The sequence below is a fragment of the Pseudorca crassidens genome, chromosome 16, assembly GCF_039906515.1.
Source record: "Pseudorca crassidens isolate mPseCra1 chromosome 16, mPseCra1.hap1, whole genome shotgun sequence".
In the NCBI taxonomy this organism is placed as follows: Eukaryota; Metazoa; Chordata; class Mammalia; order Artiodactyla; family Delphinidae; genus Pseudorca; species Pseudorca crassidens.
Genome location: NC_090311.1, coordinates 7782738 through 7800203, shown reverse-complemented (window position 1 = coordinate 7800203; position 17466 = coordinate 7782738). Strand labels below are relative to the sequence as shown.

At 48.2% G+C, this 17466-nt stretch overlaps 2 protein-coding genes across 5 annotated transcripts in view; one reads left to right on the top strand and one right to left on the bottom strand.

Moving 5' to 3' along the window:
* The window catches only part of LHPP (phospholysine phosphohistidine inorganic pyrophosphate phosphatase), a 134639-nt gene that overhangs the window by 21918 nt on the left and 95255 nt on the right, over positions 1 to 17466 (top strand). For all 4 annotated transcript variants that reach the window (XM_067709115.1, XM_067709119.1, XM_067709116.1 and 1 more), the window contains exons 4-5: positions 7341 to 7404; positions 8371 to 8463. In XM_067709115.1, coding sequence (XP_067565216.1) covers positions 7341 to 7404; positions 8371 to 8463 — 157 coding nt within the window. The remainder of the gene's footprint in view (positions 1 to 7340; positions 7405 to 8370; positions 8464 to 17466) is intronic.
* Positions 1 to 17466, bottom strand: part of OAT (ornithine aminotransferase) — a 104809-nt gene that overhangs the window by 72139 nt on the left and 15204 nt on the right. The gene's annotated exons all lie outside the window — the stretch shown is intronic.

The window sequence follows — 17466 nt, the reverse complement described above, 5'->3', positions numbered from 1 at the left end:
CTGGGGCACGAACCGGGGCACGAACCCGTGTCCCCCGCATCAGCAGGCGGACTCTCAACCACTGCGCCACCAGGGAAGCCCCTACAGTTATTTAAAAAAAAATAACTCTCCTATAGTTATTGTAACCAACGCCTGCTGATGGACATTTGTGCTGTTTCTAGTTTTCTACCAAAGTAAGGCTGTGATCGGTATCTTTGTGCATTTCAGATGATATGTATTTTTGAGGTTCTTAATGTATGTTGCCAAGCTGCTTTCCAGAAAGCTATGCAGATTTATTCTGTCCTCAATGGAAGCAACACTAGGATTTTAGAACCACGAGGATGCTGTGGAGCTCTATCCCAGCTTCTCGTGCGGGGCAGGAATTCTGTGGCCGTCTCTGGGGGAGCCTTTCTCAGCTTAGGTGCTTCTGGTGATTGGGAACTTCCTTTCTCTGCCTGCTGAGCAGGGCAGCTATTCCAGGTGACACCAGGGGGCTTTTTATCTGGCCGCCAGCCATTGCTAAGCACTTTATGTAGTTCCATGTTTAATTCTGACCACAACGCTGAGCTGTAGGCAGTGTCATTGCCATTTTACAGATGGGCCTATTGAGGCATAGGGAGGTGAAGTAAGCCATGGTCCCCCCATCTGTAAGTGCCAGGATGGCCAGGAGTGCCCCCCAGAGCCTGTGCTCTGTCGCCTCTAGGCTACATTCAAGAGCAGACATTTGGTCCACACAGGATCTTAAATCTTTTTGAGGATGTTTTAAAAATTGGGAGATTTTACGTTAAATAACCAGATTTCTGGATCCTTTTGAGAAATCAGAAGATCTGGCAGTCCTGGCCCCACATTCCCGAGAGCACCACAGCTTGGCTGGAGCCACTGGTCCGTTAGTTCCGGTGCACCACGGACCTGACCATGTCCTCCTGCCCCTTCTCCAAGTTTCAGAGTTGGTTGCCGTTCATCTTGTACCAACTGTTGTTTTTCTCATAGTAGAGAAATATCTTTTCATGGCTATGTCTCTTTCAAAATAGGCAAATGAAAGATTTAAAGAAAGAGAAGAGAGGATATACTTCTTTTCGGAGCTACAAATATTCTAGTGTGTTTATGATGAAAATAAAATGTGTCCTGTATTAGTCAGCGCTCTCCAGAGAAACAAAACCAACAGGATGTGGAGATGTATATACAGACAGTCCCTGACTTAGCGATGGTTCGGATTATGATTTTTCGACTTTGTGATGGTGTGAAAGCTACGCACGTTCAGTAAAAATCAGACTTCGAATTTTGATCTTTTCCCGTATGCAATATGATGCTCTCTTATGATGCTGGGCAGTAGCAGCAAGTGGCAGCTCCCAGGCAGCCACTCGACCACGAGGGTAAACAACGGATACACTTTACGACCATTCTGTACCCAGATCGCCATTCTGTTTTTCTCTTTCAGTACAGTATTCAATAAAATACATGAGATATTCAATGCTTTATTATAAAATAGACTTTGCATTAGATGATGCTGCCCAGCTGTAGGCTAATATAGTGTTCTGAGCACATTTAAGGTAGGCTGGGCTAAGCTATAGTATTTGGTAGGTAGGGCTTATTAAATGCATTTTTATTTTATTTTATTTTATTTATTTTTTGTGTGTGTGGTATGCAGGCCTCTCACTGTTGTGGCCTCTCCCGTTGCGGAGCATAGGCTACGGATGCGCAGGCTCAGCGGCCATGGCTCACGGGCCCAGCCACTCCACGGCATGTGGGATCTTCCCGGACCGGGGCACGAACCCGTGTCCCCTGCATCAGCAGGCAGACTCTCAACCACTGCGCCACCAGGGAAGCCCTAAATGCATTTTTGACTTACAATATTTTCAACTTATGATGGGTTTATCAGGACGTAACCCCACGGTAAGTTGAGGAAGATGTGTATATAAAGAGAAGTTGATTGTGGAGTCTAGGTATGTCCAGAATCTGCAGCATAGGCCGCAGGCTGGAGATGCAGGGGAGAGTTGCAGTCTGAATGCCAGGCTGTCTGCCGGCAGGTTCCTTCTCGCTCAGAGGGCTCCGACTTCGTTCTGGTTGTGCCTTCAGCTGACTGAACGAAGCCCACCACGCTCTGGAGGGCAATCTGCTTTACTCAGGTCCACTGATTTAAATGTTAATCTCACCCAAGAGACATCTTCACAGAAGCATCCAGAATACTGTTAGACCAAATATCTGGGGAGCTTGGCCCAGCCAAGTTGACATAAAATGAACTGTCACAGTCCCTTCCAAACCTTACCTTCTTCAGTTTAGTTCATTGCAAACCACAGAACCTGGCCTGCTTAATTCTTTTACACTCCTGGCTTGGTCCTGTAGGCATCCCTGAAGTTACCAGCCCCTCACTAAAGAACAACACAATTAAGAAGATCTGTTTTAGTGACTTCCCTGGTGGTCCAGTGGTTAAGACTCCATGCTCCCAACACAGCAGGCACAGGTTCGGTCTCTGGTTGGGGAGCTAAGATCCTGCATGCCACACGGTGGGGCCAAAAAAAAAAAAAAAGAAACTCTGTTATAACTCATTTATGTTAAAATTTTTTTCTTTAAAATTGTCTCTAATTATTAAAAGTTACTATTCCAGATAAGGGGTAGTAGTCAAAATAGGTATGTTGTTGAAAACGAAAAAATAATGAGATCAGTTTCTTTTAGCTTTGTAATTCTGTAACACATTCAACAGTAGGCAAGTGTTTGTTTTCCAAATAAGCAATTAGTGGGGTCTCTAGCTGCTGGGGATTCTGGCTTAGGCTATGGGCTGGGTACTCAAAAATCAGAGAAAGGGACCAACAGCTTCTGGGCCTAGGTCATAGCTTCCTGGGACAGCCCAAGGAGCCATGAAGAGCTGCTGTCTCATCCACGTGGGGGTCATTGATGGTGAGGGGCTGTCCTCCACTGGAGTGGGGCTGTGCGGAGTCCCCAAGGAGGCAGGGTGGCGGGGGCACTGGGGCAGAGTGTCCTCCTCCTAGAAACGGTGTGATTTACATTTGGCATCTGTTTGGACCGAGAGTGGGAATTGCCTTTGTAATTTCTTCTGTCATGCTGCCCTCAGAAAATTAAGCTGTTTACGCGACAGCCTATGGAAGGTTAATGGCTCTTGTGGGAAAGGTCAAGTGGTCATTTTGAAGGGAGTTTGTGCTGAATAATCGGAAGGGCAGAAGAAATAAAGCATAAAATCTATCTGACTGCTTCTCTCCGGCTTTTCCCTGTCTTTCCAGAATCCACAGTTTCTTCTTTGTGGCCAGAACACTCAGGTTCTCACCAGACCTGCTGTTGCTTTTATTATGCCAGTAACAAAAGATAAATATATCAGATCTCTTGTGTTTCGGGAATAACCTGGGCCTTTATGATAAAAAAAAAAAAGTTAACTTAGGTGCTAGTATTTACTGTATCTCTAAAAATGTTTTCAGCTAACAGATGGCCTTCAAGGTGCCTTTTTGTTTTCCTGGATGAAGAAGAAATAAAGACAAATTCTGGGCACTATAAAAACAAGGCCAGGGCTTCCCTGGTGGCGCAGTGGTTAAGAATCTGCCTGCCAATGCCGGAGACACGGGTTCGAGCCCTGGTCCGGGAAGATCCCACATGCCGCGGAGCAACTAAGCCCGTGAGCCACAACTACCGAGCCTGAGCTGAGCTCTGGAGCCCACGCGCCACAGCTACTGAGCCTGCGCGCCTAGACCCCGTGCTCCGCAACAAGAAAAGCCACCACAATGAGAAGTCCGCGCACCTCAACGAAGAGTAGCCCCCGCTCGCCGCAACTCGAGAAAGCCCACACGCAGCAACGAAGACCCAACGCAGCCAAAAAAAAAAAGCAGAAAAAACACAAATACTAAGTTCTCCAATTTTGATTTATGGAAGTCAGTTTTTCCTTTAGGTTCTAAAAGTCAGTGTAGCAAAGACAGGGTTTTAATTGCGTATTTTCTGCTGCATGTTCGGTTTGTTCTTCCCACCAGGACTAAATTTAAATTTAAGAAAGCGCAGGTATCTGTCACTCTGGAAAAAAGGTTTTGGGGGAGGCTGAGGCGGGCAGAAGGGGTGCTGCGTGGGTGTCCTCGGGAGGCCTTACCGAGGGGAGGGGCCCCCAGCTCCTGCCGCCTCTACACCGCTCCGAGCTGAGGCTGGAGCCCTCAGCTCCAAACAGAGCTGTGTCCGTCGCGACAGAGTGGCCTGTTTTATAATTGTTTCCTTGGTGCCTGGCTAAGCCTGTCCTCTGCTGGCCGCATTCTTTCCCTCAGCTCCGTCCTCCTTGCCTGGCTCGCTTCAACATGCCCGTCCTCGGGGAGGCCCTCCCAGTCTGGCCCCTCCTGCAGCGGGCATCTCATGGGGGGCCAGGGGACGAGGCGGTGGCTCCCTGAGAGGCTGACAGACCCCCGTGCGCCTAGAGCAGCGTCCGGCCCTTGGGGCCCTCAGCAGGGTGCCGAGTCCGGGAGGCTCCGGGCCTGGGCTCTTGCATTCCTCCCCCTTGAGCTTCAGGTCTCAGCTTTGATGTGTCCTTCTCTGGGCCACCTCCCCGCCTTCCTGTCCCCAGCCTGTCCAGCCCTCCTCAAGCAGAGTGCACAGAGCATGGGGTTCCACCTGTTGTCACCCATGTCTTGCCCTTTTATATTTGTCTGTGGACTTGTCTGCTTCCCCCCGAGACCGAGAGTCCCTGGGGAGCAGCCTGGGTCTGAGAGCATCCCCTGCAAAGGGTGTGGGGCATCTGCGTCCTAAATGTTTTGGGGGACTGCGTTAGCGGATGCCACTGCCCCCCGGCAAGCCCAGGCCTCAGCACCCAGCATCTCCCTCTGCCTCTTGGGCAAATTTTGCTTTACTTGGCCATTCCTTCAAACCCTGGACCTAGGAAACCCTGGACCCATGACCTGGGGAAAGCGTCATACCAAAGTAGTTGATCGTGGAAAAAGAAAAGGAAGCACTATTTTGAGGCTGTATAAATGCAAAATAGATGTCTAGGTTCCAGATTTAAGATAAATGAGATTAGGAACCTCTAAGCCTGTGATTTAGGGTCACCCTTTAAAAATGGGAGCATTGGCAGGTCCTAGCTCGGTAAGCAGCGGCGGTTCTCTCTTGGCTACCAGGTGCCTTCCTGCATGTGTGTGGTATCCCACATCCTCGTGGCACGGCCCCAAGAGCACAGAGCCTCGGACCCCGGCCGAGAGGCCCAGGCTCACTTGGAGACCGAGTCCTGTTGTGATGGGAGATGCCCCCATGGCGTCAACAATCGGGCTGCAGGCTCTAATCCACCCGACAGGAGTGAGTAGCAGGGGACCAGCCCTTGCCAAGGTCAAGGGTTTGGCTACAGCCCCGCAGCCCAGCCTGCGTCCAGACGGAAGCTTCCAAGGTGGGCAGTGGAGGATGCAGAGTGGGAGACCGCTAGTCCCACCTGAGCACCAGGTGAACGCTGTGGGCAGCAAGGCTCCTGCAGCCTTGGAGGCCTCAGGTGGGGCAGAGAGGGACAGGCAGAATCCCTGGGAGCCGCAGAGCTGGAGGAAAGGCACAGCCCTGGGGCAACTCCCGAGCTGTGCTACCATTTCCAGTAGTCACACAGCAGGCTTCAGCCCCGCAAACTGGAAAGTCCTGTGTTCATCCTTTCTTCTCCAGCTCATATCTTTTTTAAAAAAATAATTTATTTATTATTCATTTATTTATTATTTTTGGCTGCGTTGGGTCTTCGTTGTGTCCCGGCTTTCTCTAGTAGGGGCTACTTTTCGTTGCGGTGTGTGAGCTCCTCATTGCGGTGGCTTCTCTCGTTGTGGAGCATGTGTTCTAGGTGTGTGGGCTTCAGAAGTTGTGGCACATGGGCTTAGTTGCTCCGTGGCATGTGGGATCTTCCCGGACCAGGGATGGAACCCATCTCCGCTGCATTGGCAGGCGGATTCTTAACCACTGTGCCACCAGGGAAGTCCCCCCAGCTCATATCCTATTACCCATCTCAGTCTGGGTGAGCAGTTGTTTATAACAATGTTCTCTAATATTTTTGGAGCGGTTTCTGCGTGCCAGGCATCGTGGTAGGAACTTCGCCTGCATTATTTTGCTCAAGCCTCACAGCAACCCATAAGGGTAGGTACTGGAGTTTCTTTTTGCCCATTTTACAGATTAGGAAACCGAGGCCCAGAGGGCTTAAGCCACCCGAAGTCCCACAGTTAAAAAGAAGTGGAAAGAGGGTTTGAAACCCTGAGGTCAGCATGCTTCACTAGCCTTCTCTTTGCTTTTCCACATACATGTTGTTTATTTGTATCATTTTTTTAGATTCCACATATAAGTGGTATCATGTGATATTTGTCTTTCTCTGTCTGACTTCCTTCACTTGGTATGATAATCTCTAGGTCCATCCATGTTGCTGCAGATGGCATTGTTTCTTTTTTTATGGCTGAGTAGTACTCCATTTTGTGTTTGTGTGTGTACATATATATATGTGTGTGTGTGTGTATATATATATCACATCTTTTTAATCCATTCATGTCTGTGGACATTTAGGTCACATACATGTTACTTAACGTCTCCCAAATTTGAAGGTTGAGGGGAGGGAGAAGGGTAACTGATATGACGGGTCTGAAAACATGGTGACAGTCCTGGGTTTCCGTTAACCCTGTCTTCAGAGCAGCACAGAGTCAACTACCTTCTCACTTTATAATCGAATGGCTTTGCTCAGAGAGAACTGGGCTTGGTCACCGTGTGTCCCAAGGGGTCTGCGTGTGGCCTTGGGTGGCCAGGCAGTGGCAGCTGGGCCTCAGCAGAGCGCTCACAGGAGGGAAGATGTGAAACCGTCTTGGGAGGCCCTGCTGTGAGCCAAGCCGTCTTGGCCCCAGTGAGACGGGGAACAAATAGTTGTCTTCTCCTAAAAGCATCTGGCGCCTGTAAGACCTGGCACCTCTCCTGACCCCCAGCTACTAGGAGATGCGGCAGGGTGCTGTGGAACTAATGGAGTTTTCTTCTCTAGGCGGCAATTAGGGTTAATTATTAGCAATTAGGGGTTCACCACATGCTCTGTGGACCAGCTGTCCTTTCGAGAACACAGGTCACTTGTGTTTCTCTGTGTTAGCAACTGGATCCAGCTGCCCCTGGGGTCCCCCACTGTGGCGGGGTCCCCACGAGGCTGGCAGCAGGGGGCCATTCTGACTGAGAGTTGCTGACTCACCGTCTCTCCCCCTCTCGTCCAGGCATGGTGGCCACCGCTGGGCTGTGTCGAGCTGACCTCCGTCGGTCATTCTCAGCGTAGCGTCTGGACTGACCCTGGCCGGTGACTCAGCTCTCTGGAGCTGGCAGAACCGGGACAGGGCAGTTTCTCTTGGCACTTCCCAGGCCCCTGGGCTCAGCTCCCCTCGTCCTCTTCTGCTCTTTTCTAGACGCTACTACAAGGAGACCTCTGGCCTGATGCTGGACGTTGGTCCCTACATGAAGGCGCTTGAGGTACCTGCCCTGGGTCTGCCCGAGCCCTCTTCACGTCTCAGGGCCCTCGGGGATGTTTCTGGCCTTTCTGGAGAAGAGGGTGTGCTCAGTGTTCTGAGTGCCTTCTATGTTTTCCAGCTCACCCCCCCCCACCCCATTTGAGGCTCCAAGCCCAGCTCTCCCCCTCCTCTGGAGCTTGGCCTCTCGGCTGCCCTGGTCATCACTCTGCCCCCCAGTCTCTCCCTCTCCTCCCCACAGCCCGTACCGCCTGCCGCTGACCCCGCTGGCCCTCCCAGCATGCTCCGTAGCTCTCCTCTCGGATTCTTGGCTTCTGGGTGTGTGTGAACCTGCCTCATTCCTGACCCTCCTCTGCAGCACCCTGAGCTTGATGTGTCCTGATTAGACTCCTTCCCAGTTTCCTCCTCCAGTTTCCAAGTCTGGGCTCAGATGGGGCTCCCGCTCTGACTCACACCTAGCCAGCTGCCCCAGCCCGGGCTCCTGGCCCAGGTCAGCCTATGTCATGTCCCGTACTCACCGCTACATTGGTCCCTGCCTACTAGCACTCAGGTGGGAGGGACGGACAGGCTGGCGGATGGGGCCCTGGACCTTTTCCCCTGGAGGGCCTATGACAGAGCTGGGGGTGGTCGGGGGAGAAGGGAAGGGAGGAGAAGCAAGAATGCAGATGAGAGCACTGTCGGGGTGGCCTGCTGTGGACCGCCTCCTGCTGAGGTCCGGCACTGGGGCAGGTGGCAGGGTGCCTGGTGGTGGGTGCCCCCAGCATCCTGGGCAGCCCGATGTGGAGTTGTGACACTTGCCTACGAGGTGTGCCTCTCGGCCCATGTGTCTTGCCGCTTGGAGGTCCCTGGCCTGCAGGTGCACATTTGGGGCATCTCTCCTTGATTCCCCAGAGGGAGGATTTCACTGCAGAGCGGGTGTTCACCTGTACTTGCTCCCAAACCCATGCCACGTCCTTCTGTCTTTCCCCAGTATGCCTGTGGTATCGAAGCTGAGGTGGTGGGGAAACCTTCCCCTGAGTTTTTCAAGTCTGCTCTGCGGGAGATGAGGGTGGAAGCCCACCAGGTAAGCCAGCGAGTCCTGAAGCACGTGTGTGGGGGCAGCTATTGAGGGAGGCCCAGAGTGCTCCCGGGGCGGCCTCGGCCCCGGAGATGGGTTTGAGGGCTCAGGCAGCCTGCGAAGGTTCCCTCTCGCCCCCCATGAGAGCTGATCTGACTGGAAAGAGGGAAAAAGACAGCAACAGAGGCCCATTGAATGTTTTCCACCTGGTTAATTAGTATCAGTATAAGAGTGAGAAAAAGAAATGCCTGTGGCTGTTTTCAAGCCACTTTTGTTTTTTCTCTGGAAGGATAAGGATTGACAAGTCCTATCAATATATTAAAAATATTTCATGGAAAGACAATGCTCAGCAAGATGAAAAGAACATGTGGAGTAAAATCATGCATCTGGCCACCTTTACATTATAACTGTTTTTGAGACAGGTTGCCTTCCAAACAGTTATGGTTTTAGTGTCCTCAGTGCCCATCCTCCCACCTCCCCTTCCCAGGTAGAGTGAGTCGGTCCCCTCCGGCCGGTGGGTTCCTGATGGCATTGTTGAAGAAACAGTGGGCACGTGTCTGCCGGCAGTCAGGGCTGTCCTGCTGTCTGTTTTGGACGCGGCACCAGGGGACAGTGTCAGCATCCTGTGGTGAGGCTGGTGCCCCCAGGATCACCGTGCTGCTCCCTTATTCTTGGACCGGAATTTCACATGTGTGTTCCAGTCTAGAGCACTGGTCTCTCACGATGCTTAGAGAAAGACAGCACAAAGCCATGGAAGTCTGGAACCTCTGCGCCCAAACCTCCCCTGAGATTCACAGATGCCAGAAAATACAGTTCTCGGGGGTCCCCAGGAAACACCTAGAAAATGCCGGGTGAGGCTGTAGAGAGGAGAGGCCTGTGTTTTGAATGAGTGAAAACTACAGGAATAAATAACTTGGTTTTCATGACTTCATTTCACAGTGACAATTTAAAAAATTTGTTTTATTGTGACAAATTTCAAATATATACAAAAGCAGAGACAACGAAACAGTGATTCTCCTCATATATCCATCACCCAGATTCAACAATTAAAAGATTTTGTCACATTCCCTTCTTCTATCCCATTTCTTTCTCTTTAAAAATTTACTTTTTTTTTTTCTGTTGTATTTTAAAGCAAATCCCATTCTTTGTTTTTTGGTTTTTGGTTTTTGGTTTTTTTTGTGGTACGCGGGCCTCTCACTGTTGTGGCCTCTCCCGTTGCAGAGCACAGGCTCCGGGTGCGCAGGCTCAGCGGCCATGGCTCACGGTCCCAGCCGCTCTGCGGCATGTGGGATCTTCCTGGACTGGGGCACGAACCCGTGTCCCCTGCATCGGCAGGCGGACTCTCAACCACTGCGCCACCAGGGAAGCCCATATTAATGCATTTTTGACAATGCATTAAGACACCTAACCATGGCAAAAAAAAACCACACACATGCAAAAAAGCTGTTCAGCATCATCACTCATTCAGGAAATGCAAATCAAAACCACAGTGAGATCCCACCTCACACCCACTTGGATGGCCATGGTAATTTTAAAAGAAAAAAGGAAAATAACAAGCATTGGCAGGGATGTGGAGAAACTGGAACCCTCATACAGGAATACTGGTAGGAATGTAAAGTGGAGCACCCACTATGAAAAACAGCCAGTATGGAAAACAGTTCCGTGATAATTAAATGTAGAATTATCGTATGACCCAGCAATTCCGCTCCTAGGTGTATATCCAAAAGAATTGAAAACGGGTGTTCAAACAAAACTTACACGTGCATGTTCATAGCAGCACTATTCACAATAGCCAAAAGGTGGAAATAATGCAGATGTTCATCAACAAATGAATGGGTGAACAAAATGTGGTTTATTGTCACCGTGGAATATTTCAGCTATTAAAAGAATGAAATACTGATAGATCCTACCATGTGTATGAACCTTGAAAACATTATGGTAAGTGAAAGAAGCCAGTCACAAAAGGTCACGTTTTATATATTTAACATTTATATGAGATGTCCAGAATAGGCAAATCCACAGAGACATAAAATAGATTAGAGGTTGCCAGGGGCTGGGAGTGTGGGGGATGGGGGGCGACTGCCCGTGGGTACGAGGTCTCCTTCTGGGTTGATAAAAAATGCCTGGAACTCGCTGGTGGTGATGGTTGTACAACATTGTGAATGTACTTAATGCCACTGATCTGTATACTTCAGAATGGTTACATTGGTCAATTTTGTGTTATTTTATCACATTGGAAAAGAAAACCAAACCAAAAAAACTCTACCTAACAAAATCAATAGTAATTCCTTAGTATTATCTAATACCAGTCCATATTTAAATTTTCCTGGCTGTCTCAGAAATGTCTTTTATGTAGATTTTAAAAAAAAATCAAATCCAAATAAGGTTGTTTTGTGTTTTAAACCTCTCTTTTTAACATTTTTATCATGGAACATTTCAAATATCTGTGCAAATTGCGAGAGTAACCTCATAAGCCCCCAGGTACCCATCACTGAGCTTCAGTAATTATCAACTAATAAGCACTTTTAAAAATTGTTTTTAACTGTTCATTCTGAAGCAAGTTCCCACGTACAAAGAGGTTGCAAAAATAGTACAGAGAATTCCCCTGTGTCCTTACTGCAGCTTCCCCAAAGGCTAACATCTTATGTAACAACCACAGGACAATTATAAACTCAGGAAGTTAGCCTTGATGCAGATGTTGACTAGCCCAGGGACCCTCTGTTTTTGGACACGTTATATTTGGTGTCACGCCCCCTAGCACCCTTTATTCTGAGCAGTTCCTCAGTCTGTCTTTGTCTTTTAGGACTGTGGCCGTTTTCAAGAGTACTAGCCAGTTCTTTCGTAGAATGTCCCTGATGTTCCCTCATGATTTAATTTCAGGTTATGCATTTCTGGCATATGTAATTCTGGTTATACATTTCACAGACAGTGCCGTGCCCTCTGGTGTGTCCCATCAGGAGGCATGTGCGGGCGCTCTGTGCATTATAGGCTGTGGTCACTTTGATGCCTGTTGGAGGTTCCCATTTCTGCACTGCAGAGTTACTGTTGTCCCTTTGTGACTAATAAGTATCTTATGGGGGAATACTTTGACACTGTGTAAATATTCTCTCTCCTGACATTCTTTTCCCCTCCTAATTGCAGCATCCTCTTACCTGCAACAGTTGTCACCATGGTGCCAAATGGCGCTTTTCTACTTCCATTGTTCCCTCTATATTTATTGATTAGCATTTACTGTAAGGGAGAGCTTTCCTTTTTCTCCCATTTACTTTTTTATTTATTCCAACATGTACTCATGGATATTTGTTTTATTCCACGAGTCGCAATCCATTCCTGTTGTTACTTTGTTGCCCAGATTGTCCCCTATTTGGCCATTGGGACCACTTTGAAGATTAATAACCCCTTGTTTAATCTGTGCTCCCACCTGTTCCTCTCCCCTAGATTATTTTGAATCATCTCCCAGAAATCATATCATTTCATCTGTAAGTATTTCTAAGTGTCTCTAAAAGACAGGAATTCTTTTTAAAAACATGGATGATGCCATTATCACAACTAAGTAATACTAACAATAATTCCTCAATATCATCAAATATCCAGCCATTATTCACATTTCCCTGATTGTCGCTTGCAGTTTCTTTGAATCAGAATCCACATGAGGTCCTCGCATTGTGACTGGCTGGTGTGATTCTTAAGTGTTTTCTAATCTATCCATTCCCACCCACCGCGCCGACCCCACCCCCGTCTCCCTTTTGTACTCCTTGCAGCTTTATGAAGAAGAAGCTGGCTTGTTTGTCCTGTAGAGTTTCCCACTGTCAGGATTTTGTTGATCGCGCCTCAGTGGTGTCCTGTCTCATGCTCCCCTGTTCTCCCTGCTTCCTGAATGTTGATAGTTAGATCTAGAAGCTTAGACAGAATCTGTTTCAGTTTTTTTGATGACTGCTTTCTGGGTTGTGTTGTGGCCTCCCTTAGGAGGTTCAGAATGTCTGGGTGTCTCCTTCGGTGGCGTTAGCAGCCATTGGTGATTGGTGTGTTAACCCCATTCATTCATTAAGGACTGCAAAATGGTGATATTTGAATTCTGTCATTCCTTCTCCATTTCTTCTCTGGATTACCTCTGTATAGGAAAACGCCCCACGAACTATGCGTTCCCCTGAAGTACAGTTCATATAGGAAACTACGGATAAATGCCTGTTTCTTTCTTGCTATTTATTAGTTTTCGGAATGATTGATTCTCTAACACCCTCCCAATACCTTGGAGGTTTAAAACTACATATATGGCTATAAATAGACAGAAGCATATTTGACGTGTTCCAATCCGTGCAGTTATTCGTGTTCAAAGTACTGCATCTTCGACCAGTGGGAGCCTCTTCCAGCTGCCCTCTGAGTCCTGTTGTCCTGACCCCAGAGGTCTCTGAGGGGCTTTACTCTGTTATGATAGGATAACACCTGACCTGCACACTTCCTGCCCAAGGCCTAGAGTCTGCCATCCTTCCAAGGAGCCATGCTTACCCTTAGTGGAAAATAGTATTCAGAAACCATAGTCGGGATATTAACCATTCTTACTGTTATTGGGTTGGTCATCATTTCCAAGACTTAGTCTACAAGGGTTGAAAAAATATGTATCTTTAAAGATGAAGTGCAGGGCTTCCCTGGTGGCACAGTGGTTGAGAGTCCGCTTGCCGATGCAGGGGACGCGGGTTCGTGCCCCGGTCCGGGAAGACCCCACATGCCGCGGAGCGGCTGGGCCCGTGAGCCATGGCCGCTGAGCCTGCGCGTCCGGAGCCTGCGCTCCGCAGCAGGAGGGGCCACAACAGTGAGAGGCCCGCGTACCGCAAAAAAAAAAAAAAAAAAAAAAAAAAAAAAGATGAAGTGCATAATGAGTTCATACTGAAACTTCTGATCCAGATTTAGGCCTGTGGGTTTTTACTGGATCACCCATCTTGTGTCTGTATTTCCTTTTTGCCATGTCAGAAATCCTGGCTCACGAGAATACCGACATAATCATTTGTTTTAGCCCATAATACACACACGAGTCTTGAATCTCAAAAACCTTATGCTGTGTGGGAGAAGCCAGGCACAAAAGAGTGGGTGCCACCACCAGTTCTGTCAGTGCCACCAAGGCTGGGGCAGGGTTGTGATTGCCGTGGACTGGACTGTGAGACACAGCATCACTGTGGCTGCTGATTCCTGAATATGATGAGGCTGATTACCGGTGCTGTTTCAGATTTCTTTTCTCGACAGTTCTTTTTTGGCTTAGAATATATCCCTCTAGGGATTTACAGCCAAATTACTGTTTTTTAAAGCTACCATTATTCTGTTGGGTAAGTGTGTCACCAACAGGACCCTCCTTGAAGTCACTTTACTTCCAATTTTTAAGGAGTTGGTTTTTCAACATTTAAACTTGTTCCATAGTTATGTAAAAATTCACGTAGTTCCGAAATTAAATCCACGGAACAAGATACATTCAAGGAAGTCTGGTTCCTGTCCTTTTCCTTCTATTGTCTTCCCACCCATCTCTCATCGTAGCCATTTTTATAAATATTATGGCTTATCTTTGCATTTTTTAAATATGACCAACTATGTATACATTTGTATCCTACTTACAGGGTGAATTTGCGAGAGCAAATTCTTTTTTTTTCAAAGATTTTTTTTTGATGTGGACCATTCTTAAAGTCTTTATTGAACTTGTTACAGTATTGCTTCTGTTTTATATGTTGGTTTTTTTGGCCGCAAGGCATGTGGGATCTTAGCTCCCCGACCAGGGATCGAACCTGCACTCCCTTCATTGGAAGGCGAAGTCTTAGCCACTGGACCGCCAGGGAAGTCCCTGAGAGAGTAAATTCTTAAGATCACTTGTTATAGAGTGGGAGGAATGTCACTGTTGTAATCTGAGTTAAAAATCTGAGTATTTAGAATTACGTAAGCACTGTGGTCACAACCATCTCCCGTGACCCCCCCAACCCCCTGCTGTCCCCAATCAACAAAACAAAAAGCTGTCACTGCCTAGAAATTAAGACCAGAGGAACTGAATATTAAGACGTTATCTTTGTAGAGTTGACCTTGGTTAATCCCCTCCCCCCCCTTTTGTTTGTTTGTTTATTTGTTTGGTGTTTTCCAGTTACTTTCACGGTCAGTGTCTTTTACATTCTGAATGAGAAACTGCGCTCCCCACACCCCAAAGAGGAGCTGAGGCCCTTCTGGGGGTCAGGTTGATCGGGCTTCTCATTTGGCGGATGCCAGGCCATGCAGTCTGGGGTGGCGGGTTAGGAGCTTGGATTCCTGGCGTGTCTGCTGAGGCTGGGGTCCCTGTGCTGTCCAGGCATCGCGAGCATCTGTGGCCCTGGGTCGCTAAGGAATTGTTTTCTCTGGCGGCTCTGAGCCCACGTGGCAGAGCTGAATCTTATTTACCTGCCACATTATCATGCTGTGTCTGTCTCCCCTCTTGACACACAGTTGAGCGGCGGTTGCATGTTCTTAACACCCCACCTCACCGTTTTTCTCAAATGTTAATTTAGAACGTTTTGAAATACTGCTTGAGCCTCGGGATGTGTAGACACTGTAAAGCAGTATTTCAAAATAAGGCCATTTTGAACGAACTGTGTCTTATGCACAAGGTAGTAATTCTCTACTCCTGCTTCTCTCTTTTTAATGAAAAATGGCTTTGAGGGGCTGTCTTACTGCTGAAGTGCCGGGCTGTGGCAAACCTTAAAATTTTCAAGCTGCTTTAATCAATAAAGTTATCACCAGTCATTTCCCTCGATAACTGCTTCTTCCCAGATCCAGACTTGCTTCTTGCTGCTGAGGAGTTTTCCACCTGCGCTCAGAATGGATATAACTCCCCAAATCCAATTTTCATTTTAACCTTTCCTCAATAGCCTAGAAATAACAGATTGCTGGTATTACTCTAATAGATTGGAAATTCAAACCTCTTAGCGGTAACCAGGCCCTTTCCAGGATTCAGTAATAAGGCAAAGAATAACATACCTTAAAGGCTACTTCAAGAAATACCTAATTCTCATGGTTTAAGGCTTCTGAATCAGTGGGTGGTTTTATAGCTTCATACTAAAGCCCGAATGATGTGAAGGTTTTGGCAGTTTTCCATAATCATAAGAAATTCCATCAGTTGCGAATTGTGCAGGTTTAGTGGAAATTGGGTCTGCTAAGCCAATTAGTCTGCTGACTAAGCAGACCAGACTGCTTAGTCAGCACCAGAAGCCAGTGTGCAGGCAGCCTGGAAGCTGGGGGTGCCCATTTCACAGATGAGGAACCCGAGGCTTGGAGAGGAAGGACCTTGAATACTTTGAGCACTTGTGCTGGGCACACCCAGGATCTGTCACATACCCATTTACTTCGTGAAATCCTTACTCCAATCCGCTGTCGTAGGTACTTTCATTCTCGTCTTAAGGTTATGGTTAAGGATTTCTCAGCCTCGGCACTACTGACATTTTGGGGTCAGATCATTATTTGTGGTGGGGGGTACTGCCCTCCTCCCCCAGCTGTGAAACCACAGATGTCCCCAGACGTTGCCAAATGTCCCAGGGGAGCAAAATCGCCCCCAGTTGAGAACCAGGGCACTGAGGAGTAGTCACAGGAACGTCTGCTGTTGAAGCCAGGATTACTCTGCCGTGGCGGGGTGAGGCCAGGACCCAGCCCCCTCCAGGTCTCTGCTGCTCCCCAGTTCTCAAGGAGAGGCCAGCAACACAGCAGAATGCTTAGGTTAGAAAAGGCATATTTAGCAGTGCAATATCATTTTCTGTTGTGAAAAACATTAAAATCTGTCTTGTTGGCAGAATATAGAAAGTAAAGTTAAGCAAGATCTTGGGTGGTGAAGGTGAGGACTCTCAGGACAGCCTATCAAAAAAGGGGGCGAGGTTTGTGGGTTTATCCAAAGAGGGCCGGGCATAAAACATGGACTTTGCCCCATCATTTTGCTCCCTGGTTTTCAGGGCATTAATTATAGCTACGGGGTTATGGGGACAGTCTGTACCCTTGGTGGGGAGGCCTTGTGGGTGGGGAGTGAACGTCTGCGTGGGGACCTCCTTCCCCTCAGGTCTGTGCGTGGAAGGCCCGTCTTCTCCCCTTCGTGGGCTGGGCCCTCCGCCCGGCCCATCTTCCCCACAGCGGTGTGCATGGTCTTTGGGTGTCAGTTCAGGGACCACTTGCTGGGACGGTGTGAGCCCCGGGACAGAGAGAACCTGAGCGGTGCCTCATCCAGCCACGGGCGGGGGTTTCCAGGAAATGCCAGCTCTGGGGCTGCCTTGTGCCCCGTCTCGGTCATAAGGGAGCTTTGGAGCCTCATGTCTTAGTTTTCCCTAAGATATTTCCTCCCCTAAAGCCTTTTTAGTAGATTTTATTTTCTTCTCCTCAAAACACAGTTTTTTAATCTGATTGTGAAGTAGCTCACGTTTGTTAAGGGGATGAATAAAGTTCAGAAAGTACAAGGGAAAAAGTGTTCATCCTTCCACTAACCTGCGATGACACAAGTCATGCTTAGCCCTTCCGATTTGTCGGTGTCTACATAGACTTTTTTTTTTTTGGCTGCACTGCTCGACTTGCGGGATCTTAGTTCCCTGACCAGGGATCGAACCCAGGCTCAGCAGTGAAAGCGCCAAGTCCTAACTACTGGACTGCCAGGGAATTCCTGTATATGTACATTTAAAAAGAAAATTATTTATTTATTTGGCTGTGCTGGGTCTTAGTCGCTGCACGCGGGATCTTCGTTTCTGCGTGCAGGGTCTTTAGTTGTGGCATGCAGGATCTTTTTAGTTGTGGCATGAGGGCTCTTCGTTGTGGCATGTGGGATCTAGTTCCCTGACCAGGGACCAAACCTGAGCCCCCTACACTGGGAGCGCGGAGTCTTATCCACTGGATCACCAGGGGAGTCCCTGTGTATATACATTTTTAACACAAAATTGGATAATCCCGTATCTGCTGTTGGAAACCCAATTCCCGTTCCCCTCCCCCCCGCCCCGGCTTAATATTGGGAACCATTTCCTTTGTGTGAATTCAGGC